This window comes from Chiloscyllium plagiosum, chromosome 21, assembly GCF_004010195.1.
Source record: "Chiloscyllium plagiosum isolate BGI_BamShark_2017 chromosome 21, ASM401019v2, whole genome shotgun sequence".
NCBI classification, from domain to species: domain Eukaryota; kingdom Metazoa; phylum Chordata; class Chondrichthyes; order Orectolobiformes; family Hemiscylliidae; genus Chiloscyllium; species Chiloscyllium plagiosum.
The window spans coordinates 41,160,938-41,186,751 of NC_057730.1; the positions used below are offsets into that span (position 1 = coordinate 41,160,938).

The 25,814-nt window shown below is 40.8% G+C and overlaps 2 protein-coding genes across 3 annotated transcripts in view; one reads left to right on the plus strand and one right to left on the minus strand.

Moving 5' to 3' along the window:
• LOC122560787 overlaps nt 1-8,847 on the plus strand; it is a 48,334-nt gene extending 39,487 nt beyond the window's left edge. The window contains exon 4 of the transcript XR_006314809.1: nt 8,738-8,847. The gene's annotated coding sequence lies outside the window, so the exon portion shown is untranslated. The remainder of the gene's footprint in view (nt 1-8,737) is intronic.
• LOC122560789 (uncharacterized protein C7orf50 homolog) overlaps nt 1-25,814 on the minus strand; it is a 403,958-nt gene that overhangs the window by 231,082 nt on the left and 147,062 nt on the right. Inside the window, exon 1 of one of the 2 annotated variants that reach the window (XM_043711884.1) lies at nt 6,597-6,766. The exons of the other annotated variant lie outside the window; for it this stretch is intronic. Coding sequence (XP_043567819.1) covers nt 6,597-6,713 — 117 coding nt within the window. The 5' untranslated portion in view covers nt 6,714-6,766. Of the gene's footprint in view, nt 1-6,596; nt 6,767-25,814 lie in introns of those variants that run through there. 2 annotated transcript variants of the gene reach the window in all.

Here is a 25,814-nt window from a genome sequence, read left to right on the forward strand (position 1 = left end):
AAATGCCTCTTAAATGTTGCAATTGTACCAGCCTCCACCACTTCCTCTGGCAGCTCATTCCATATACATACCACCTTCTGTGTGAAAAAGTTGCCCCTTAGGTCTCCTTTATATCTTTCCCCTCTCACCCTAAACCTATGCCCTCTAGTTCTGGACTCCCCGACCCCAGTGAAAAGACTTTGTCTATTTATCCTATCCATGCCCCTCAATAATTTTGTAAACCTCTATGAGGTCACCCCTCAGCCTCCGACGCTCCAGAGAAAACAGCCCCAGCCTGTTCAGCCTCATACTATAGCTCAAATCCTACAACCGTGGCAACATCCTTATAAATCTTTTCTGAACTCTTTCAAGTTTCACAACATCTTTCCAATAGGAGACCAGAATTGCACACAATATTCCAACAGTGGCCTAACCAAAGTCCTGTACAGCCACGACATGACCTCCCAATTCCTGTACTCAATACTCTGACCAATGAAAGAAAGCATACCAAACACTTTCTTCACTATCCTATCTACCTGCGACTCCACTTTAAAGGAACTGTGAACCTGCACTCCAAGGTCTCTTTGTTCAGCAACACTCCCTAGAACCTTACCATAAGTGTATAAGGCCTGCTAAGATTTGCTTTCCCAAAATGCAGCACCTTGCATTTATCTGAATTAAACTTCATTTGCCACTTTTCTGCCCATTGGCCCATCTGGTCAAGATCCTGTTGTAATCTGAGGTAACCCTCTTCGTTGTCCTCTACACCTCCAATTTTGGTGTCATATGCAAACTTAATAACTGTACCTGTTATACTCGCATCCAAATCATTTATGTAAATGACAAAAAATAGAGGACCCAGCACCGATCCTTGTGGCACTCCGCTGGTCACAGGCCTCCAGAGTGAAAAACACCCCTGCACCACCACCCTCTGTCTTCTACCTTTGAGCCAGTTCTTCCAAATGGCTAGTTCTCCCTGTATTCCGTGAGATCTAACCTTGCTAATCAGTCTCCATGGGGAACTGTGTCGAACGGCTTACTCAAGTCCATATAGATCACATCTACCGCTCTGCCCTCATCAATCCTCTTTGTTACTTCATCAAAAAACTCAATCAAGTTTGTGAGACATGATTTCCCATGCACAAAGCCATGTTGACTATCCCTAATCAGTCCTTGCCTTTCCAAATACATTAGATTACTTACAGTGTGGAAACAGGCCCTTCAGCCCAACAAGTCCACACCGACCCGCCGAAGCGCAACCCAACCAGACCCATTCACTTACATTTACCCCTGCACCTAACGCAACGGGCAATTTAGCATGGCCAATTCACCTAACCTGCACATTTTTGGACTGTGGGAGGAAAACCAGAGCACCCAGAGGAAACCCACGCAGACACTGGGAGAATGTGCAAATTCCACACAGAGAGTCACCTTAGGTGGGAATTGAACCCGGGTCTCTGGCGCTGTGCGGCAGCAGTGCTAACCACTGTGCCACTGTGTACATCCTGTCCCTCAGGATTCCTTCCAACAACTTGCCCACCACTGACATCAGGCTCACTGGTCTATAGTTCCCTGTTTTGTCTTTACCACCCTTCTTAAACAGTGACACCACGTTTGCCAACCTCCAGTCTTCCAGCACCTCACCTGTGATACAAATATCTCAGCAAGAGGCCCAGCAATCACTTCTCTAGCTTCCCACAGAGTTCTCGGGTACACCTGATCAGGTCCTGGGGATTTATCCACTTTTATGCGTTTCAAGACAGCCAGCTCTTCCTCCTCTATAATATGGACATTTTGCAAGGTGTCACCATCTATTTCCCTACAGTCTATATCTTCCATATCCTTTTCCAAAGTAAAAACTGATGCAAAATAGTCATTTAGTATCTCCCCATTTTCTGCGGCTCCACACAAAGGCTGCTTTGCTGATCTTGAGGGGCCCTATTATCTCCCTCGGTACCCTTTTGTCCTTAACGTATTTGTAAAAACCCTTTGGATTCTCCTTAATTCTATTTTCCAAAGCTGTCTCATGACCCCTTTTTGCCCTCCTGATTTCCCTCTTAAGTATACTCCTACTGCCTTTACACCAGCTCCTTAGTCATGCATTCATCTGCTCTATCCTCCTATTCCTGTCCTCACTAGCTCGTAGCACCGGGAGTAATCCAGATATTACTACTCTCAAGGACCTCCCTTTTAAATTCCTGCCTAACTCTCTGTAATCTCCCTTCAGAATCTCAACCTTTTCCCTTCCGATGTCGTTGTTTCCAATGTAGGCAATGACCTCTTGCTGGCCCCTCTCCCCCGTGGGAACATTCTGCACCCTCTCTGAGACACCCTTGATCCTGTCACCAGGGAAGCAACACACCATTCTGATTTTTCGCTGCTGGCCACAGAAACGTCTGGCCGTACCTTGGACTAGAGAATCCCCTAACTCAATTGATCTCTTGGAACCCAACATACCCCTTGTTGCATTAGAGCTAGTCTCAATTTCAGAAACTTGGCTGTTTGTGCTACGTTGCCCTAAGAATTCATCACCCCCTACATTTTCCAAGACAGCTTACATGTTTGAAATGGGCATAGCCACAAAAGACTCCTGCACTAGCTGCCTACCTCTCTTACCGTTCCTGGAGTTAACCCATCTATGTGACTGTATCGGAGACTTTCCCCCCCCCCTTCCTACACCTGCCATCCATCACATACTGTTGCTGTTGCAAATTCCTCATTGCTTCTAACTGTCTCTCCAACCAATCCATTCATAAGATAAGATTCGCAACCAACAGCATTTATGGCAGATATAATCCGCAGTAACCCTTAAACTCTCTTTAAACTCCCACATCTAACAAAAACCACATATCATTCGACTAAAGGCCATTTTTGCTCCTTCAAAATCGACAGAGCCAGAAAATAACACCGTCTTATTCCTCTACAAAACACTGCCCCAGGTTAAATTAATAGTTATGGCTTATATTTTAAGTTTAATCAAGAGACAGATCTCCAAAAACATATAATCAAGAAAGAACCCACTCTACTCACTACTGAAGACTTTCTGTAGGACACACCTAAAACAAAATACACTTATCTGCTGTGCTGTGAACTTCACCCAACAGTTCCTCCTAGATCAATTGTGAATTTCACTGTTCGTTAATTTTCCCAGAAGCACTCTGATATCCAGTGATTCATGAATTCAAACAGCAAAGGCAATGTCAGTTTCTTTCTCTCCCTCTCTCTCCTGCACTGACCTCACCATGTGCTTCCTTTGTCTGTTCTTCTTCCTTTTAAAACTGCTGTTGTTTTGACTTTTTTCTCCCAAGGATCCATAACAATACAACAGCATATAAAACAGTCATTGCTACTCCTGGAATTTGAGGAAATCATCTCCAGCACCTAAAATACCTCAAAAAAGGAGCAGCTGTTTCAGCCAGAAATTTTTCCCGTCCTCCACCTTGGATTACCCAGATGTGTTGGAGCTTTGAGAATCATTGGTCCAAAGTCATCTGTTCCTCCCACGTACACTGCACTCACTACACTTCACATCTCAAATCACTCATCTACTGTATCTCAAAATACTACCAGCAAACATGATGTCACAATATTGGACAGCATGTATTTTTGTTATATTTTAAATGAGGGCAGGAAATTAAAAGATATCTAACTGCAGTTTATTGCTCACATGTGCCACATAAGAGCTCGGTGGAAGGCCCAGGAAGCTTATTTTATTTGCATTAGTTATTATAGAATTACTAGATAAAGGATTTGCAATGTCATACTGTAGTTTACTTTTGTGCGTTAGTGATTACTGGTTGTGCTACTTTTGACAGATGAGAGGCACTTACCTCCTGCTTCCTTTCCCACTTTAAATTAAAAAAAACCTACAGACTGAACAGCAAAGACCAACAATGTTTATTCCCACTGTTTATATCCTTCTCCAAATGTATTTTTCCATCACCTAATGACTACACTAACAACATTGCTTTTTTTTCTCTTAACAAACTAATTTAATCAAGATAAAGCAAAAGTCATGACTGTGCAGAAGTCCTTATGTTGACTAAAACAAAAAAGGTCCTTTTCTTAAAAATAAAGCTTTCCTCAGCATTGGGAGGGTTCAAGGATGGAGTCAATTTAACCACAGTTACAGAATAAAAGGGTGCAATTACATGCTAGGTGTAATTGAGCAGTTATAATTGGGGAATTTCAGTTACCAGAAGATTCAGATACTAGTATTGTAAGGGGCAATGAGTGTGGAGTGTATTAAGGAGAGTTTCCTACATCACTGTGTTTAGTCCAACAAGGGCCTGGTGCTTAGAAATGAGATGGGCCAAATGGAACATTTAGTGAGGCAATAATCATAAGGTTCCAGTTGGTGTTAGAGAATGCCATGCAACAATCCAAAGCAAGAAAAATCAATTTGCAGAGAGCTGACTTTAGCGGAGCAAGAACAGAGCTGAGTAGGATTGGTTAGAATAAGAGATTTGTTAGAAGATCAATAACTGAACAACAGGCCACCTTCAAGGAGCAGAAAGTATATTCCCTTTAATTGGAAAGATAGGATAAACAAACCCAGGGTTCTCTGAATGACCAAGGAGGTAGAAATTAACATTAGAAAGAAAAGGTCTGTTTATGACAAGTATAAGGCAGAAAATACAATTAGAATCAACAGGAATACTACAGGGTGAAGGAGGAGGTGAAAAAGCAATAGAAAAAGCAAAGAGGAAGAATGAAAAAAAACTAAAAGTTAGCCAAGGGAAATCCCAAAATTTTCTTTCGGTATATAAAAAGTAATAGAGAAGTTAAAGGAGTAATACAGTCAGACACCAAAAAGAGGATTCACAGACAGAGGCAGGGCGTTAAATGAATAATTTGCATCTGTCTTCATAATGGAGGATGCTACCCACCCCCTCGTTGGCCGAGGAAGAATTTCTATCAATAGAAGGGATCAAAATTCAAAAGGAATAAGTCTTGGATAGACTGTTGGTACTTAAACTTAAAGGCACCAGGAATACATAAAATGCATCCAAAGATTTTAAAGGAAGTGAAGGTAGAAATTGTGGAGGGACTGGTCATAATATATTTTTTCTCTGGACTCCAGGGAAGTGCCAGAACATTACTGCCCTGTTTAAAAAAGAATGTAAAGCTAATTCTAGTATTACAGACTAGTTAATTTGGAAGAATTGTAAACTGTGCAGAGGATCGTGTAGAACTCCAAAAGCTGGTGAAGTGAGCGGATAAGTGGCAGATGAGATTCAATAGAGAGAAATGTGAGCTGATGCATTTTGGTTGGCACTAAAAGTCAATATAAAATAGAGGGTGCAATTCTAAAGGGAGTGCGGGAGCAGAGGGACTTTGGTGTATATGTGCACAGATTATTGAAGAATAAGTAGGGAATTTAGATTCAATAGAGAGAAATGTGGCCTCCTTCAGAACCATAACAATTCTGTGATTCTGTGATTCATTCCTGCAATGGTTTGACAACAAGGGAAGGAGTATAAGCATTGAATCCTTGTTACAGCAGAAGTATTGGTATATTATTTTTTGCTACACTAAATGTGGTTGCAAGTAGCTGAGTAGGCTACTTAACTACTGATTATAAAGCATTAAGTGGGTGTCAGGAGCAAGCTTAGACTCATAATACTGACCGATAATGATTATGAAGTCAGCATCAAAGTGGAAGGAGGAGGATAGACTATGAAGAGTGGAAAATTAGTCTTTAGCATTCTTACCCCCTTTGACTTAAATTGAAATTTTCAAATCTGCTCCATCTACCTCAAAAAAACTTACCTCAAGAAGCTTTGCTACGCTGACCAATTACCATCCATGTCCATCTCAATATCTATTAACTCTTTGTGAAGTCCAAGTCCATCCAAAACAAAATATTGCTTCCTAATCTGATAAGGCTGTTCTACTAAGAGTGCTCTCATTTGTTATGACTAGATACAAAAAAATCTGTTCGACACTTGATTACCTGTTACCAATGGCAAAACCTGCCTGCCACTACTTTTTTAATCTTGCTCTGATTTATGATTGACTGAGTGCTGCTTTAACTTTACCCTCTTTATCCTCTTCACCTGAAAATAAGCCTTCTGACATAAAGTATGCTTTCTATTCCTTATGTCCCGCTAATGCTGAAAATTCAGATTCATGACTCTATCTTGCCCACAAAACCACAAAACTCTCGATTTTCCTCAGCTATTCCTTTCTATGACAATCTTCCAGCTTTTGACAGCCAAGGCCAGTAACACCTGGTCAGCACAACTTCTTATCCTTATTTTAGGCAAACCTCCTCATTGAATTAAACAAAACTAAATTATATTCAAAATCATGTTAAGTTCAGCTGCACAACCTTCAAATCGTGCTGAAGTTATAATCATATTCAATATAAGTTAATGAAAGAGCAATAAAAACTGTTAGATATCGTCAGTAATCAGAAAGAAGAGTGTCATTATATTCTACTTGCAGCACTGTTTATTTCTTGCTGGTTTTGTAGATTTATGCCCATCTCTCAAACTGTTCCTCCCTCATTTACTTCTAATGACATAGAGGCTGTTCATCTTTCTCAGTGCATTATCAATCTTAGCTTTTCACATTTGTTTCTCAGTAACAAAACAATGTAGTGCAATACTGACCTGAATGCATAGTTCCGTACAGAAGGAAATTTGTGAACTGAAGCAGAACACAGAACAATCCAGTGGCTCGAAACAAAGGCTACAATAAATATAGTTGTGCAAAATGTAAAATGTCATACATTTCCACCCAGTGGCAAGGCTTACATATTACAGTCATACAACAGATTCATAGAGTCAGAGAGACGTGAAGCATGGAAACAGACCTGTCAGTCCAACTTGTCCATGCCGACCAGACATCTTCAATTAATTTAGTCCCATTTACCAGCATTTGGCCCATATCCCTCCAAACCCTTCCTATTCATATAGCCATCCTTATGCCTTTTAAATGTCATAATTGTACCAGCCTCCACCACTTCCTCTGGCAGATCATTTCATATTTGCACCACCACTTGCATGAAAAAGTTGCCCTTAGGTACCTGTTAAATCTTTTCCCTCTCATCTTAAACTTATGCCCTCTAGTTTTGGATTCCCCTACCCTGGAAAAAAAGATCTTGATTATTTAGCCTCTTTACAAACCTCTAAAAGGTCACCATCAGCCTTTGACGCTCCAGAGAAAATAGCCCCAATCTATTCAGCTACTTCTGCACATTCAGCTTTGAAACAGTTTTCCACCATCAAATAACTGGATTTCAAATACATCTACTTAACTTTCCAGTTTCCCTATTATAAAGACTATTCCACCACAATACATTTCGCTTTCAATCTCCATGCCAAAATCCTTATGTTTGCTTTCCTCATTTCTAGGTTCCTGCAAGGAGTCACTCTAATTGAACTCAACTTTGAGTAGAACAGATTTGGAGATGCCGGTGTTGGACTGGGGTGTACAAAGTTAAAAATCACACAACACCAGGTTATAGTCCAACAGGTTTAATTGGAAGCACACTAACTTTCGGAGCGCTGCTCCTTCATCAGGTGTTAGCATCACTTGATGAGCATCACTCAATATGCTTGCAACTTCATTCAGTCTAAATTCCAAGGTGTATTCTTCACTTCTCTAGCTTCATTTCTGTATGTGCTTCCAACATTCTGCAGATCTGCTGTGTGACCTGGAATTCCATTCCAAATGTTTGCTGTTTTACTACCCTCCTAAAGGCTTTCTCAAAAGCATGATATTCTACTATTCAGTATTCATTTTTCTTCTGTGTTCTACTTCATGAATAAGATCAAGGGTCTCTGCTGAAACAGTCACTATCATGGCTTGAATCAAATGTGTTGTAACTTACTGACTTGTCTATCACAAAATTTGCCCACTGACATCTCTGAACCACTGTTTGTAGCCCTAACTCTGACTAGCTCCTGCTCCCATACCCACATGTCTGTCCTTGGCCTGCTGCAATGTTCCAGTGAAGCTCAACGCAAACTGGAGGAACAGCATCTCATCTTCCGACTAGGCACGTTACAGCCTGCCGGTCTCAACATTGAATTCAACAACTTCAGATTATTATCCCATCTCAGCCCCTCTGTTTTCATTCTGCTCCATAATTTTATTTCATTTATTTTATTTATCTTTCTCTAATTTTTTTTTCACTGTTCTGTACCTCATATTTCTTAATTGTCTCTCTTTCTCTCGCCCCCCCAGTCTCTTATCATCTTTTTCCTCTCCTCTTCCCCCTTTGCCACCCTTCTCCCCTGTTTTCCATTTTGTCTCTGCTTCACCCATCCCCCATATATTTTGTCACATAGCACTGGTTTCAGCCTTGGTCATTCACAGCTCCTAATCTCCCTATAATCTCTCTATGCACTGTCATTATCATCTCTTTATTGCTACCTTTGCTTCTGGAGCCATGACTCACCTTCTCTTAGCCTAGTATAAATACCTCCCGATTTCTCCCTTTGTTTAGCCTTGACAAAGGGTCAGTTAGACTCAAAACGTCAGCTCTTTTCTCTCCTTGCTGCCAGACCTGCTGAGATTTTCCAGTATTTTCTCTTTTGGTTTCAGATTCCAGCATCCACTGTAATTTGCTTTTTTCCCACATTAGCCTGACCTTTATGCAATCTGCTTCTAGTGCATGAGTTTGGCTCAATCGGTAGTACCCTTGTCTCTCATTTAAAAAGATAAATTACTACTCCGGAGCTTAAATATAGTACATACTAACGTCAACACACCAGTCCAAATCTGAGAGAATGTTGCATTATCACAGGTATCATTCTTGAGACATCGAACAGAGGATCCTGTATTCCTGTTTTTGTGAATCAGGCGAAGGTTAAAGTTCCCAGGGTTTACTTCAAAAGAACAGCCAGTCCTGCCTCATAATATTCCTCTCCCCATCATTCCACCTTCCAAGCCCACATCTGCTACCATCGAGAAAGGATAAGGACAGCAGGAACGTGGGAGCACCACAAACTGCAAGATCCCCTCCACGTCACACATCATCCTGATCTGGAACTATATTATTATTCCTTCAGTATCGCTGGAACAAGATTTTGGAATGCCCTCTCTATCAGTTTTGAAAATGTATCTACATCCCAAGGACTACAAGTGGTTCAAGAGAACAGCTCATCACCATTTTCAATATATATTTCGGCATAGGCAAAAAATGCTGGCCTGACCAATGACACGCACATGCTGTGAATGAATTTAAAACAAAAACTCATCGTTACCATCACTACCAAAACCAGACTAAAAAGGTACATCATCACAAGGTTGGATTTTGTGTTGGATCCAGCTGTGTATGTAACAACCAACATGCTTGTCTACATAATGACAGTCATTGTATTTCACTGTAAATTGTATGTAAAGTGCTTTGAGGTGTTTTCGAGAGATGTGCACCCAAGTCTTCAGTGTGTCATTAAAATTTATTATATTGCTATCATTACAACCCTGCAGCTTTGCACAGGATATGACAGTAATATATTGCATTATTTGGTTGCGTAATCCAAATTTAGCACAATTGAAGCTCGTCAGTGTAAATATAACCAGTAACTAAGGAAGGGGCATGGGTAACTGACAAAGAAAAAAAAATCATATCTATTAAATTATGTAAATATGCTATCGTGCAAGGATAATTAATTCTATTTACCTTTAGACAGAATCATGAACTACATGGCTGTTGATCAAGATCAAAGTTAATCAAACTGACACCACATGGCTCTGATCCCATTCACATAACTGATAGACAACTCCAGAGGATTAGCAAATTGAGGCCATTTTGCAACTGTTATCTGGGAGGGCAGGAATCTCTGTGGACTACTGACAGCTGATCTCATCGTTGATAATTTTAGAAAAGAAACAAGGAGTGAAAAATGACAGATCATCAGTGAAGGGAAAAAGAATTGTTAAAACAAATAGTTTTGGGGTATGAGGCTGAAAATAAAGTACCCCCTTCAATTATCAATTCTTATTCTATTGACAGGAGGAGAACTGCCCTATTTTGGAAACAGAAGCTAGAAAGGGCTATTTAATTCTCCAGTACATTTCAGCCAGAATTACAATCCAATCTTTTTCCAACAATTGTTATATTCTTTAACAGTTTCTGTAATAACTCAGAAAACCTAATTAGAAAGGAATGTTGTTTATTGTTGAACAACTGTTTTGCAGAGCCATCACAGAGTCTGCATTGTTTTGAAACACCTGTTCAGAGATGTTACTACACACCTCTAGAAGAGGTAGGGCTTGAACCCAGGCCTCCATAGCCTCCACACTTTCATTGTGCCTCAAGGACCTCTAGGTCTATTTTATGTTTTTCATAATCAACCTGTTCACAGATGTTATTACACCCTTCTGGAGCAAGTGAGACTTGAAACTGGGCCTCCTGACTCAGAGGTAAGGATACTACCACTATGCCACAACAGCCCTCTGGGTCTCTCTCTTTCTTTTGCTTTGCGACAAGAGTTCTTAGTGTTTTTTTTTGTTTTTAACTATTAATTACCGCCAATAATCATCCATGTGAAAGTCACAGTTGGAAGCCAACATGATTGACCAAGTATTGGGTTTGAACCCATGACCTTGACATTATCAACACTAAGCTCTGATCATCTGAACTAACCAGCCAGTTCAGGGTCAGCTTTTCTTTTCATATATTTGGGTCTGCTCATTTTTTGAAATAACCAGGAAACATGATCACACACAACTTAACAAACTTTCCACCAAATCAGTGTAACCTTTACTTTTGCTTTTAACTATTAACTAGGACCAGTAATCTAAAGTGCAGCCAATTAGACATTTACATGCAAAACCCATTAGTAACAATAAAAACCATCAAAAGGGAGGAGGTCGGGGTAGGAAGAGCAGGGAAGGACTAAATCAAAATGGACTTGCAGTGGAAAATAAAGCACTGTCTCTTCTAAAATCCTTAAGGGCTTCCCCTAATTCTGAGGCTGTGTTCTCTATATTTGGCTATCCCTTAGCTAGGGAAAGCATTCATTTTGTATCCAGCCTTTTGTATAGACAAAGCAATCCTGGTTCTGAAGAGGTTAATGTATATGTTACATTGGCTTCACCTATTCTACTGATAGCACAAATAATTTGTGGATGTTGACAAGGAGTTCTACCCTAGTTCTCTGAGGGAGCAGATATTGGTCTAGTTCCCTAAGATCCTAGTATTTTTGCCCAACTAAGTGTAGTTGGACTTATTGTAGTGATTGTAACAAGTTCAGCCAGGTGGACCTCACAGTTTATGAATTCGCTGACTGGGGTATTAATTTCGTCCAATTTGGAAGGTCTGGCTGACAGATAAGAACAGGAGTGTCTGCTGTCTCTTGTATGCAGCTGTAAATGTAACTGTTTGTTGTAAACTATTTTTGTAATTTGTTTAATAAAGTAAAAAAAAGAAACAAGATGCTTGCCCTTTGATGTGAAGGGCACTGCTTGTCACTGACCACTTGGGTGTTTCCTTTCTTCCTGGTGGTGGAAACTGAATAAAGAATTCGTGCACCTTGTGTCTTTCACTGTGTCTCAAAAAAAAGAAAAATAAGAAAAAAAAAGAAAAAAATAGAACAGGAGTGTCATCCTGTTCACTCCGAGAGCTAACTCTGAGGGAGCTGGATCAGTGTGTGTGAAGACTCGCAAACAAAAAAGAAAAAAGAAAAAAAAGAACAGGAGTGTCAGACATCCTGTTTACTCTGATCGCTGGCTCTTAGGGCTAAGGGCCCTCCACATCTAAATAAAGGGTGACTGAATACCAGCCTTAGTTCAGTTATTTCAGTGGTGATGAAAGAAAAGCACCCTCCTTTAGAAATTCACTCACAACAGTCATCTTTGAGTTGGGGTAAGCATTTAGGCATCATGACATTATTTGGGAAGCTCTACTGGTTCGATTCTACTGTCAATGCCTGGGCCCAGTCTGAGGAAAGAATGAGCTAATTTTTTCCAGGCAAATGACATGTGGACAGATGAAAGTCAACCAGTAATGCTCCTAACAGCTTGTGGACCCGCAGCTTTTTCTGTTATTAGGAGCCTTACTCTCCGTGAGGCAGGTAAAAGCAAGGACTGCAGATGCTGGAAACCAGAGTCTAGATTAGAGTGGTGCTAGAAAAGCACAGCAGGTCAGGCAGCATCCGAGGAGCAGGAAAATCAACGTTTCGGGCAAAAGCCCTTCATCAGGGCCTCCGTGAGGCACCAGATACTAAAACCTTTCAAGAATTCACAGATTTAATTAAGGAATATGACAATCCCAAAGCCTCCTCTAATTTTGAGATGCTATCAGCTTTACTTGGCAATTCAGAACCAGGGAAATCCAGACCGGATTTTTGACTAAGTTAAGATGACTAGCAGAGGCAAGTTATAGAGTCATAGAGATGTACAGCATGGAAACAGACCCTTCGGTCCAATCCGTCCATGCACACTTGCAATTGCAGTTAGATGAGGACTCCCAGAAGCATGCTACAATTAATACCGATAAGGGTTTGTACCAACATACGAGTCTGCTATTTGTGGTATGTCAGCCTGTGCAATTTTTCAGTGGATGATGGAGAATATTTTACAAGGTCTACCGACGTTGTATTTATCTAGATGACGTGCTAATAACAGACAAGACCAATAAGGAGCACTTCGGGTACTTGGGATAGCCCTTAGACGTTTCTCCCAGGTGAGTATACGCCTTAGAAGGGAAAAATGTGTGTTCCAGGCAGCCAAAGTGGTTTATTTGGGCTACAGAGTTGACAAGACTGTGTTACACCCAATGGAAGATAAAGTGAGGACAATCAAGGTGCCCAGGCTCCCACATCTGTACTGCAGCTTAGATCATTTCTTGGGCTGGTGAATTATTATGCAAAGTTCATATGTAATCTGGCTTCCATCCTGGCATTTTTGCATTAACTCTTAATAAAGGGTCAGCCTTGGAAATGGTCAAATAGCCAAGACATAGCTTTTAGGGAAGTGAAGAAACAGCTGTCATCCTCCAAAGTGTTGGCACACTATGATCTCAAGTGAGCTTGGTAATAGCATCAGGGTTATTAGCTTGCAGGTAACCAATGCAGAGGAACACCCAGTGGTGTATGCAGCCAGGACTTTGGCTAATGCAGAGTGTAAATATACCCAGATAGAGATAGAAGGTTTGGCGGTCGAATTTGGATTCGGTAAGTTCCACCAATACCTTTACAGACATAAGTTAATAATAATAATAAAAAACCACAAATTCCTGCCAAATCTACTTAAAGAGGACAAGACAGTGTGACCCATAGCTTCAGGCCAAATTCAGCAGTGGGCACTAATACTCAGCGCATATAATTACAAATTGGAACACTGCCCGGGAGGCCAAGTAGCAAATGCGGATGCATTGAGCCGTCTCTTGCTGGCAGATACACTACCAGTGGTATCATTACTGCAAGAGTCTAAAATATTTTAAAATTTTCAGAACACATTTCCAGTCACAGCTGACAATATCAGTCTTTGGACGCAGAACAATCCGGTCTTGGCAAAACTGAAACATCTGGTGGTGAAGGTGGAAACCAAAGGGCCATCACAACCAGAACTGAAACGTTTTTGGGTCTGGAGAGATCAGGTCACAGTAGAAGATGATATATTATTATGGGGAGCAAGAGAGATTGTCCCGAACTGGCTCAACTCCACCAGAGTTTTCCAAGGGCTTTCAAAATGAAGAGGTTGGTGAGAAGTTCTGTCTGGTGGCCAAGATTGGATGTAGATATAGTCTCATTGGTGAGGCAGTGCCTCGAATGCCAACATGGACAAAAAATACCTCCATCATCCCTCCCACATTCATGGGAATGGACAGGTAAACCCTGAACTTGGTTACACGTCAACCATGCAGGTCCTTTCATGGGCTCAATGTTCTTAGTCATTGTGGACGCTCACTCAAAATGGTTGAACGTGTATAGAATTCATTTGTCAAACATGGGGATGACGATAGAAAAGCTGTGCACATTTTTTGCCATGCATGGACTTGCAGCAGTGTTCATCACAGGTAACGGGCCATCATTTACCAACAAGAAATTTGAGTATTTCTTAAAGTCAAATAACATTTGACATATAAAGACAGCTCCATACCATCCATCATCCAATAGTCTGGCAGAAAAAGCAGTTCAAACATTGAAGCCAGGCTTAAAGAAACCGCCTACAGTTTCACTCGATACCAAACTGTCCCGATTTCTATTTGATTATAGGACCACCTCTCAGGCAACAAGAGGGAGAGCTCCAGCAGAGTTGCTAATGAGAAGATTCTGTACCAGGTTAAATCTGATCTTCTCAGACCTGGGGAAGAGAGTGAAAATGCATAAGGAACCCAATGCTGAACACAAGACTCTGCTAAGCAAGAAGGACAGTTTACTTCTGGGGACAAAGTTTGGTGTAGGAACCATGGGAATGCCTGTGTGGGTAAGAGGCATGGTCGACACGAGGTTAGGTCAGTGACGTAGGTGCAACAATCCTGAACAAGCATGTGGACCATACGAAAGCTGCAAACTCACAAATGGTACAGAAACAAAACATGCCCGGCTCCTCAACAGCCTTTCCAACTGTTCCAAAACCCCTGGGCTCTCCCTTTCTGTCAAGCATTGAAGCTCAGAATCTGAAATGGCCATGGCAGATGTTGCTACCTTGATGTCTTTGCTGCCTATAGTACAGAATGAATTTCTTCCAAGAGGCTCCAGGCATAAGAGGCAAGCTGCTGTGCATTACACATTGCCCATCTCAGAGGTAGAGTTGGAGGAACATGACCCAATGGTAAAACGCCCCCAAGAGGAGCCAAAACAAAAAGAACTGGCCATGTCCTCGAACTCAGAGGGGGAGAGATATAGTGATTGTAACAAGGTTAACTAGGTGGACCTCATAGAATATGAGTTTCCAGATTGATTAATCTGGTCTAATCAGGGAGCTCTGGCTGACAGATAAGAACAGAAATGTCAGACATCCTGTTCACTCAGAGCTGGCTCTGAGACAGCTGAATCAGTGTCATGGATCGGATACCAGCTTCTGTGGAGTTATATCAGCTAACATGCAATAAATCTTATTATCTAAGAATTGCGTCTCTTTGGTAGATATTCCTCAGCAACATATCCTCTACCACTAATCACTCATTCAACTCAAGACAAAGTAAAGCAAAGACAAAGGAGGATTGGTGGCAGCAAGCTACCTCAAACAACCCTTTTTCAGTACAGTACAACATTGTGGTAGGAGCAGCAAATACCATAAGGTGCCAGTAGTGGTCATCTGGGAAAGTACCGCATACCCTGTCAGTCCTTTAAGAATGTTGTAGCTTTCAAGGAGCTCAACTCATACAAGCAAAAACAAACGTGACCAGCCATTAAAGTTGCCTCAACTCATCCATCCATCCAAAATACAGATCCATCCTTGCATTTAACCTCAGCCTCACAAAGGGATTTAGCTTCCATTACCATATTACAAATTCATTGCAAATGTTGCTCCTTCTTTGCTCATAAATTATTTCCTGACATCAGTCTGTAAATTTGCTTTTCAGCTGAATTAATGGATCTCACTATGTGGCAACGAAAGATACAGAGCAAAAATATATAAAAGTGCATCAGCCTTGATCAACAAAATGCATCAGAGAACTGCTATCATCTCTAATCTTCCATATCACAAGCCATCTGCCAACACGCATCGCTGGCTTTATCTCTGAATATACAATACAAGCTGTTGGCTCGTTTAGATTCATTCACCAAACTATCTACCCAAACTTCTCTATCAAACTAAAGTTTGGGAGTTGAATGGTTGATATGTCACAGAAATTTAACCACGCCAAGTTTTATAATTGTAAAAGCCAAATAATGGGGCATAGGTTCATGAGACATAATTGGCCAACAATTTATAGAAACAGAGGGAGGCCATTCATAACCTCAAGCCTATTTCACCATTCAATTAGAACATAGCTGATTTGTACAAACTGCACAAACGTACTTTGGTTCCAAAACATTTTAACCCCTTGCCTAACAAAAATCTATTAATCTGTTTTAAATATTGAATTGACACCTCAGCTTCACTAAATGATAAAGCATTTTAAATCCAATTCTTTTACTAGATGAGCCATTAATAAGATTACATGTTTTGAATGTATTGGGAGGGTGGGTTGAATATGGAATAGAAAAACAAATTCCAAGACCTCAGTGAAAGGTATTTGGAGCCCAGCATGTTCCTCAATTCAGGCTGGTGGTTTGGGGCAGAAAGGATATAGTTAAAAACAGAATAAATAGGAGGGAAATATGGGCATATGAATTAAATAAACTAGAAAGGGTTCAGAAAAGATCTACAAAGATGTTGACAGGGTTGGAGGGTTTGAGTTATAGAGAGAGGTTGAATAGGCTACGGCTGTTTTCCCTGGAGCGTTGGAGGCTGAGGGGTGATCTTATAGAGGTTTACAAAATCATGAGGGGCATGGATAGGGTAAATAGACAAAGTCTTTGCCCTGGGGTGCGGAAGTTCAAAACTAGAGGGCGTAGGTTTAGGATGAGAGGGGAAAGATGAAAAAAAATCTAAACGACAACCTTTTCACGCAGATGGTGGTGCATGTGAGGAATGGGCTGACAGAGAAAGTGGTGAAGGCTAGTACAATTGCAACATTTAAAAGGCATCTGGATGGGTATATGAATAGGAAAGGTTTGGAGGGATATGGGCCATGTGTTGGCAGGTGGGACTAGATGGGTTGGGATGTCTGGGTGTCATGGACGAGTTAGACCAAAGGGTCTGTGTCTGTGCTGTCTCTCTATGACTAATTATTTTCTAGTATCTTTGCTACAGTGCAATTCATAGATCTGAACACCCCATTGCTGTATAATAAACTAACCTGAAGTGAATTTATAAGGGCTACCAGATATTTTCTGATTGAGGGACCTCAATAACTGTACTGGTGTACTATGCTTCATTTTAAAACAGGAATGAATGGTTCCAGTATTGGTGGTTGACTTCCTACTGTACTCAAGTACAAGTACAACCTGCTGTGGGACTCAACAAAAATGCCTTCTGACAGTTGCAGTAACTGCTGTAGAACAACTGTTTGGCGATCTCTTTGTTTAGTCACAGGGCTTGTGGCAATTCTATTTAGCCAGACAGTACATGCAGGACTATTTATTGATCTGTATCTAGGCTGGAAATCTGGGCCATGTCTGTCATAACTGATTAAAATCAACCTGGATCGAAGACTGGAGAGATAACCTGCAAAGCCTATATATTATTTTTGTTTAAAACTAACCTTATTGTGCCAAGAGTGAGAGTTAAAAGTTCCATGTGTTCATTTTAAGCCCTTCCATACAGAAATGTGTGCAAGATTGAACTGGTTCAAGTTCAGACTCAACGCTGAGTGGATAAACTCAGTAAACAATTACCCTCTCATTGGAGAAAGCAAGGGATACACAGGCAATGCATATTAGAAAAAATGTTTTTTAGATTATGACAAGCCTTACTGTCATCTCAAAGAAAGGATCCTCAGAACACTAATACTGCAAGGTTACCTTGTTAAATTAATCAAGTTCATTAAAATGAAGGATAGGAGTTTAAGCATGGTCGAACACTATTTTTTTAAAGTAGATCCAACGTCAATAGCTCATTCACAGAAAATGGGACTCCTTCACCTAAAGTGCGCAGGAAACTTGGTTAATTTATGTCTCAGTCATTTCAGAAGTTGTTTCTACATTGGTCTTGAAGGAATACCTTTCCTCCATTCCACTCAGGCAGATCTTCACCGTATCTTGGTATATTTTCACTGGAGCATAGGAGGTTGAGAGGTGACCTGATACAAGCTTATAAAATAATGACAGGTATAGAGAGAGGTAATGAGAGTTGCCTTTTCCCTAGAATGGGGGTTTCAAAACTAGGGGGCATATTTTTAATGTGAGAAGAGAGAAATTTTAAAAAGGCGTGAGGCAAATATTTTCCATAGAGGGTGGTTAGCATGTGGGATGAACTTTCTGAATTGGTGGATACAGGTACAATTACAACATTTAAAAGACATTTGGATAAATCCATGGATAGGAAAGGTTTGGTGGGATACAGGCCTGGAGAAGGCAGGTGGGACTAGTTTAGTTTGGGGTTAAATTCAGCAATGACTGGTTGGATCAAAGGGTCTGTTTCTGTGTCACATGACTCTATGGCTCTAAATTGGGAAACTGTTGCACACGGCAGCATTAACCATGCTCTTTCTGTAGCAGGTCAGCGGCTGACAAAGATTCTGCAGCACATAAACTAGAAACCATTTTAGGATGACTTCAGAACAGTTAACATGTGAAGTATTGTTCTCCATAATCGTGAGCCAGGACTTCACAGTGACTGAGAATCCACTCTCGGGCTGGAACATCAGGACAATGTCTGGATGTAGGTTTGCTCGCTGAGCTGGAAGGTTCACTTTCGGATGTTTCATCACCATACTAGATTACATCTTCAGTGAGCCTCCCGATGAAGCACCTTTGGTGTTTCCTGCTTTCTATTTATATGTTTGGGTTTCCTTTGGTTGGTGATGTCATTGCCGGTGGTGATATCATTACATATGGTGATGTCATTTCCTGTTCTTTTTCTCAGGGGGTGGTAAATGGGTCTAAGTCAATGTCTTTGTTGATAGAGTTCCAGTTGGAATGCCATGCCGCTAGGAATTCTCGTGTGTCTCGCTGTTTGGCTTGTCCCAGTCAAAGTGGTGTCCTTCCTTATCTGTATGTAAAGATACTAGTGAGAGAGGGTCATGTCATTTTATGGCTAGTTGATGTTAATGTATCCTGGTGGCTAGTTTTATACCTGTTTGCCCAATGTCGTGTTTGTTACAGGTCTTGCACAATATTTTGTAAATGACATTAGTTTTGCTTGTTGTCTGTATAGGGTCTGTCAAGTTCATAATCTGCTGTTTTAGTGTGTTGGTGGGCTTGTGGGCTACCATGATGCCAAGGGGTCTGAGTAGTCTGGCAACCAGAACCGTATCAACAAACTCATTGACTTGGACCCCATTTAGCACCCCCTGAGAAAAGGAACCGGAAATGACATCGCCATAGGAAATGACATCACCATAGGAAATGGCATCACCTACCCAAGGAAACCCAAACATATAAATAGAATGCAGGGAACACCAAAAGTGCTTTGTCTGGAGACTCACTGAAGATGTTACCTAGTATGATTATGAAACTTTTGAAAACGAACCTTCCAGCTCAGTGAGCCAACTTACATCCAAAACCTCAATCTGAGCTACAAATCTTTTCAAAACTTGCTAAGACAATGTCTACCACATCCCCCATGTGTTATGGTTTGCAGTCACCAGGTATGGATGACAGATTTCCTTTGCTTAAGGACTTAGTGAACCAGATAGGTTTTTACAACAATTAGTCATAGTTCACACAATGTTACTTAGAATAACTCCATCATTAAGTTACACTGCCATCATGGGATTTTGACTCATGTTCTAAAGCATTAACCTGTGCCTCTGAATCATTCGTGCAGGTACATTATCACTTCAACATCTTTCAAGGTTATGACATGGCCTTCTCCAGGACAATTATGGATGGATAACATGTCAGTTTAGACAGCAATGTCCATGTCCAATGAACAACTGAAAATCTAATTTCTCCCACTGTCTTCAATCCCAAATCTATGCTCAGCATTCTGGGTAATCCAAGATGGAGGACAGGAAAAATTTCTGGCTGTAATAGCTGCTCCTTTTTTTGAGGTATTTTAGGTGCTGGAGGTGATCTCCTCGAATTCCAGGAGCAGCAATTACTGGTTTATATGCTGTTGCATTGTTTTGGTACTTTGGAAAAATAAAAGTCAAAACAACAGCAATTTTAAAAGGGAGAAGAGCGGACAAAGGAAGCACATGATGAGGTCAATGCGGGAGAGAGAGAGAAAGAAACTGACACAGCAGTGAACCTGCACAGTTACTGCCTTTGCTGTTTGAATTCATGTATCGCTGGACATAGCAGTGCGTTTGGGAAAATTAACAAACAGTGAAATTCACAACTGATCTTGGAGAAACTGTTTGGGTGAAGTTCATAGCACAGACGCAGGTAAGTGTATTGTTTTTAAGTGTGATCTACAGAAAGTCTGCAGTAGTGAGTAGAGTGGGTTCTTTCTTGATTATATGTTTTTGGAGATCTGTCTCTTGAGTAAACTTAAAATATAAGCCATAACTATTAATTTAACCTGGGGCAGTGTTTTGTAGAGGAATAAGACGGTGTTATTTTCTGGCTCTGTTGATTGTGAAAGTGCAAAAATGGCCTTTGGTAGAGCGATATGCGCTTCTTGTCAGATGTGGGAGTTTAAAGAGAGTTTATGGGTTACTGCGGATTATATCTGTAATAAGTGCTGTTGGTTGCGAATCTTATCATATTGAATGGATTGGTTGGACAGACAGTTAGAAGCAATGAGGAATTTGCAGCAGCAACAGTACGTGATGCATGGCAGTTATAGGAAAGGGGGAAAGTCTCAGATACAGTCACAGAGATGGGTTAACTCCAGGAACAGTAAGAGAGGTAGGCAGCTAGTGAAGGAGCCTTCTGTGGCTATACCCATTTCAAATAAGTATGATGTTTTGGAAAATGTAGGGGGTGATGGATTCTCTGGAGAACGTAGCATAAACAGCCAAGTTTCTAGTATTGAGACTGGCTCTAATGCAATGAGGAGTACGTCGGGTTCCAAGAGATCAATTGTGTTCAGGGACTCTCTAGACCGAGGTACAGACAGATGTTTCTGTGGCCAGCAGCAAAAAATTAGAATGGTGTGTTTCTTCCCAGGTGACAGGATCAAGGATGTCTCAGAGAGGGTACAGAATGTTCTCAAGGGGGAGAGGCCAGCAAGGTCATTGTCCACATTGGAACCAACGACATCGGAAGGGAAAAGGTTGAGATTCTGAAGGGAGTTTACAGACAGTTATGCAGGAATTTAAAAAGGAGGTCCTCGAGAGTATTAATATCTGGATTACTCCCGGTGCTACGAGCTAGTGAGGGCAGGAATAAGAGGATAGAGCAGATGAATGCATGGCTGAGGAGCTGGTGTATGGGAGAAGGATTCACATTTTTGGACCATTGGAATCTTTTTTGGGGTTGAAGTGACCTATATAAGAAGGACGGTTTGCACCAAAATTGGAAGGGGACTAATATACTGGCAGGGAGATTTGCTAGAGCTGCTTGGGAGGATTTAAACTAGTAAGGTTGGGGCTGGGGGGCAGGGGTGAGACCCAGGCAGATAGTGAGGAAAGAGATCAATCGGAGACTGGTACAGTTGAGAACAGAAGTGAGTCAGACAGTCAGGGCAGGCAGGGACAAGGTAGGACTAATAAATTAAACTGCATTTATTTCAATGCAAGGGGCCTAACAAGGAAGGCAAATGAACTCAGGGCATGGTTAGGAACATCATAGCAATTACAGAAACTTGGCTCAGGGATGGGCAGGACTGGCAGCTTAATGTTCCAGGATACAAATGCTAATGAAAGGATAGAAAGAGAGGCAAGAGAGGAGGGTGAATGGCCTTTTTGATAAGGGATAGCATTACAGCTGTGCTGAGGGAGGATATTCCTGGAAATACATCCAGGGAAGTTATTTGGGTGGAATGGAGAAATAAGAAAGGGATGATCACCTTATTAGGATTGTATTATGGACCCCCTAATAGTCAGAGGGAAATTGAAAACAAACTTGTAAGGAGATCTCAGCTATCTGTAAGAATAACAGGGTGGTTATGGTAGGGGATTTTAACTTTCCAAACATAGACTGGGACTGCCATAGTGTTAAGGGTTTAAATGGAGAGGAATTTGTTAAATGTGTACAAGAACATTTTCTGATTCAGTATGTGGATGTACCTACTAGAGAAGGTGCAAAATTTGACCTACTCTTGAGAAATAAGGCAGGGCAGGTGAATGAGGTATCAGTGGGGGAGCACTTGGGGCCAGTGAGCATAATTCTCTTAGATTTAAAATAGTGATGGAAAAGGATAGACCAGATCTAAAAGTTGAAGTTCTAAGTTGGAGAAAGGCCAATTTTGATGGTATTAGGCAAAAACTTTCAAAAGCTCGGATGCTGCCTGATCTGCTGTGCTTTTCCAGCACCACACTTTCAACTCTGATCTCCAACATCTGCAGTCCTCACTTTCTCCTAGTCCATTTTATTTTAGCCAATCAACCTGCTTTTGACTGGGTTTTGACAAGTTTGATTCTTCTTGAGGCATCCAAAGTAAGCATTTTGTTTTTTCCACCTTTCTGTTAGTGTTTCGATAGACAAGAGCGCAAACATTAGTTGCACATCAAAATCTCAGATGGACAAAATAATGTAACATAACTATAAAAATCAAAAAAAAATCATTGAGTTCACCACAAGCCATATCACAAGACATTGGCTAATATATAATAATTTATTTAACATTTTTGAATTGATGATTATAAGACACATATTAATATCATAAATTAATCTAATAACTTCTCATTTAATGGTCATGGATCTTGAATATTGTCTATAAACTTTACAGAATCACAGAGCAGGATGTTCTGGCTTTGCAGGATGCCTCATTCACCTGCCCAAAAGGTGTTAAGAATACCAAGATGACTCTTCAGACGTGGGCCTGCCATATTTTCTTCCAATCAGGCAGTTTAGTGGTGGGTATTCCTCTGAGATCAAATAGCTGGGGGGCAGGTGTCCTGTTCTGTGAGAGGTGCAAGACTATCAGTTGATGATCGCTGAGGCACTTAGCCAAGCTACAGTGAAGGCCATGGCTGCTTCCAAGAAAGACACTCAAGATAATATGGACCATGGTGTCAACCTTTGTGGGGCTGGGGATTGTAAGGTAAGGGGGAAGGGGAAGTGGAGGCAATGAGGAGGTAGGTCCCTCATTATGCAGCTCTCTTTCCTATTTCCAGCTGCTTGTTATAGCACAAATTAGTACTAAGACTATTCTACCAAAAGATATTGGTGTAGAATTATGCCATTTGGCCCACTGAGTCTTCTGTACCATTCAATCATGATAGATATGTTTCTCAGTCCCATTCTCCTGCCTTCTCCCCATAACTCTTGATCCTCTTATTCATCAAGAACCTATTCAAAGACTTGGCCTCCACAGTGTTCTGCAAAAATGAGTTCCACAGATTCACCATGCTCTGACTAAAATAAATGCTCCTTATCTCAATTCTAAAGAGTCATCTCTTCAATTTGAGGTTGTGCCCACATGTCTAACTCTCTCCACTCATGAAACATCTTCTCCACATCCACTCTATCCAAGCCTCCCAGTATTCTGTAAGTTTCAATGATATCCCCATCCTTCTAAACTCCATTGAGTCCAGATCTCAACCACTCCTTATATGACCAGCCTTTCATTCCTGGGGTCACTCTTGTGAAACAATTCTGGACACCCTCCATTTTCTGTACATTCTTCCTTAGATACAAGCCCAAAACAGCTCACAATATTCCAATTATAGTCTGACCCTCAGCAGTACATCTCTACTCTTATATTCAGACCCTCTCGTAATGAATGCTAACATTACATCAGCCTGGCTGACTGAGAACTGAACCTGCTTGTTAACCTTAGGAGTCCTAGTTCAGGATTGTCTTAAGTCAATTTGTCTTTCAGATTTCTGAAGCCTTTCCCCATTTACAAAAGTGTCTTCACCTCTATTCTTCCTACCAAAGTGTTTAACCTTACACTTTCCCACATTGTATTCCATCTTCCATTTTTTTTGCCTACTCCCCTGGCCTGCCCAAGTCCTTTTGCCGCCTCCCCATTTCCTCAACACTACCTGTTCCTCCACCTGTGTGTCATCTGCAAGCTTAGTAACAATGCTCTAGGGTCCTCTGTTCAGTTGTTAATGTATAATATGAATAGTTAAGGTCCTAAAACTGACCCCTGTGGACCTCCACTAGTTATTGCTGCCATCTCGAAAAATATTTTGTCTCTACTCTCTGCCTTCTGCCAGTCAGCCAGTCATCTATCCATGCCAGTATCGTGGCCCTAATACTCTTGTCTTATTTCGCAGCCTTTTGTACGACACCTTGTCAAAGGTCTTCTTGTAATCCAAATGGATCACATCCACTGATTCTCATGACCTCCTCAAAGAATTCTAACATATTTGTCAGGCATTGAAAGATCTAACTAATGTCCCATCTGTACCCCTTTAACAAAACAAGTTGAATCGACTGCCCCTCATCTTTCTCTGTTAGAGCTGAGATATTTGCAACCTGGATGGGAATAGTCCCTTAAGTTGTCATTATTTAACCACTTAAGGGCTTAATTGGCAGCAGGCTGAGAAAGCTAAACCTGGGCCTTACCCGAAAGCAAATATCTGCAACCAACTTTGTTGCTTATTCGAAGCATAGCAACTTCACAAAACCATTGTTAATTCAAATAGATTGAACATCTAATATGACAAGAGTTGCAAAACCTCTGTTCTGATCAAGTTGTTTTAGCGTGGTGAAACTGGTACTTAGTTCTGCAGTTCCAATAATATATTGGAAAAGGTGATTTTCAATTTTTATGTTGATACTGTAAATCGTTTGGATGAATGGTGCAGTGCTTCACATAAAACATATTTTGTGGCAATGAATCTCAGCATTTTCGCAAAGTGCACATATCAGAATTTTAGAATTACTTTTAATCAACCTGTTCAAAAATGTTATGATACATCTCAGGATAGGTGGAATTTTAACACATCATCTCGCTAAAATTAATCATGCTATCACTGTGCCATAGATCCCGAAAAACATTTTATATTCTGGTGTTAACAATACAAAGTATGCTAATTAGAACACATTCACTAGGGTCTTAAACAATTTGCTTGCTATAATGAGGTGTGCACCATAATGAATGTCCCATAACAAGGCATAAAATGTAATATGAAAAGGTCAGTAACAAAGGACCAACAACGTAATGAGGAAGAAAATGTTACAATATTTATTTGGTGAAGGTTGGATATGTGGTAAAATGTGTTAAGTGGCATTAGCAGAGTCATTAGGGACATTTAAGAACCTGCTGGATGTGAACATAGCCAGAAGTGAACTGAGGGGTGCGTAGGTAAAGTTATTTTATTTTACATTAGGATTAATCCTCGGCACAACACAGGCTGATGTACCTGTTCTGTGCTGTACTTTTCTATGTTCTATGTTCTAAAAGCTGATTGGGAGCAGATGTTTTCAGGTAAAGGGAAGGCTGGAAAATGGGAAGCCTTCAGAAACGAGATAACAAGATTCCAGAGAAAGTATATTCCTGTTAGGCTGAAAGGAAAGGCTGGTAGGTATAGAGAATGCCGGATGACCAAAGAAATTTGAGGGTTTGGTTAAGAAAAAGAAGGAAGCATATGTAAGGTATAGCAGAGATCGAATTAATCCTTAGAAGAGTATAAAGGCAGTAGGAGTATACTTAAGAGGAAAATCAGGAGGGCAAAAAGGGGACATGAAATAGCTTTGGCAAATAGAATTAAGAAGAATCCAAAAGGTTTTTACAAACATATTAAGGACAAAAAGATAACTAGGGAGGGAATAGGGCCCCTCAAATATCAGCAAGGTGGTCTTTGTGTGGAGCTGGAGAAAATGGGGGAGATACTAAACGAGTATTTTGCATCAGTATTTACTGTGGAAAAGGATATGGAAGAAAAAGAAAGTAGCAAAATAGATGGTGACACCTTGCAAAATGTCCAGATTACAGACGAAGAAATGCATGTCTTGAAACACATAAAGGTGGATAAATCCCAGGACCTGATCAGGTGTACCCGAGAACACGGTGGGACGCTAGAGAAGTGAATGCTGGGCCTCCTGCTGAGGTATTTGTATCATCGATAGTCACAGGTGAGGTGCCAGAAGACTGATTAGATTAGATTAGATTAGATTAGATTAGATTAGATTAGATTACTTACAGTGTGGAAA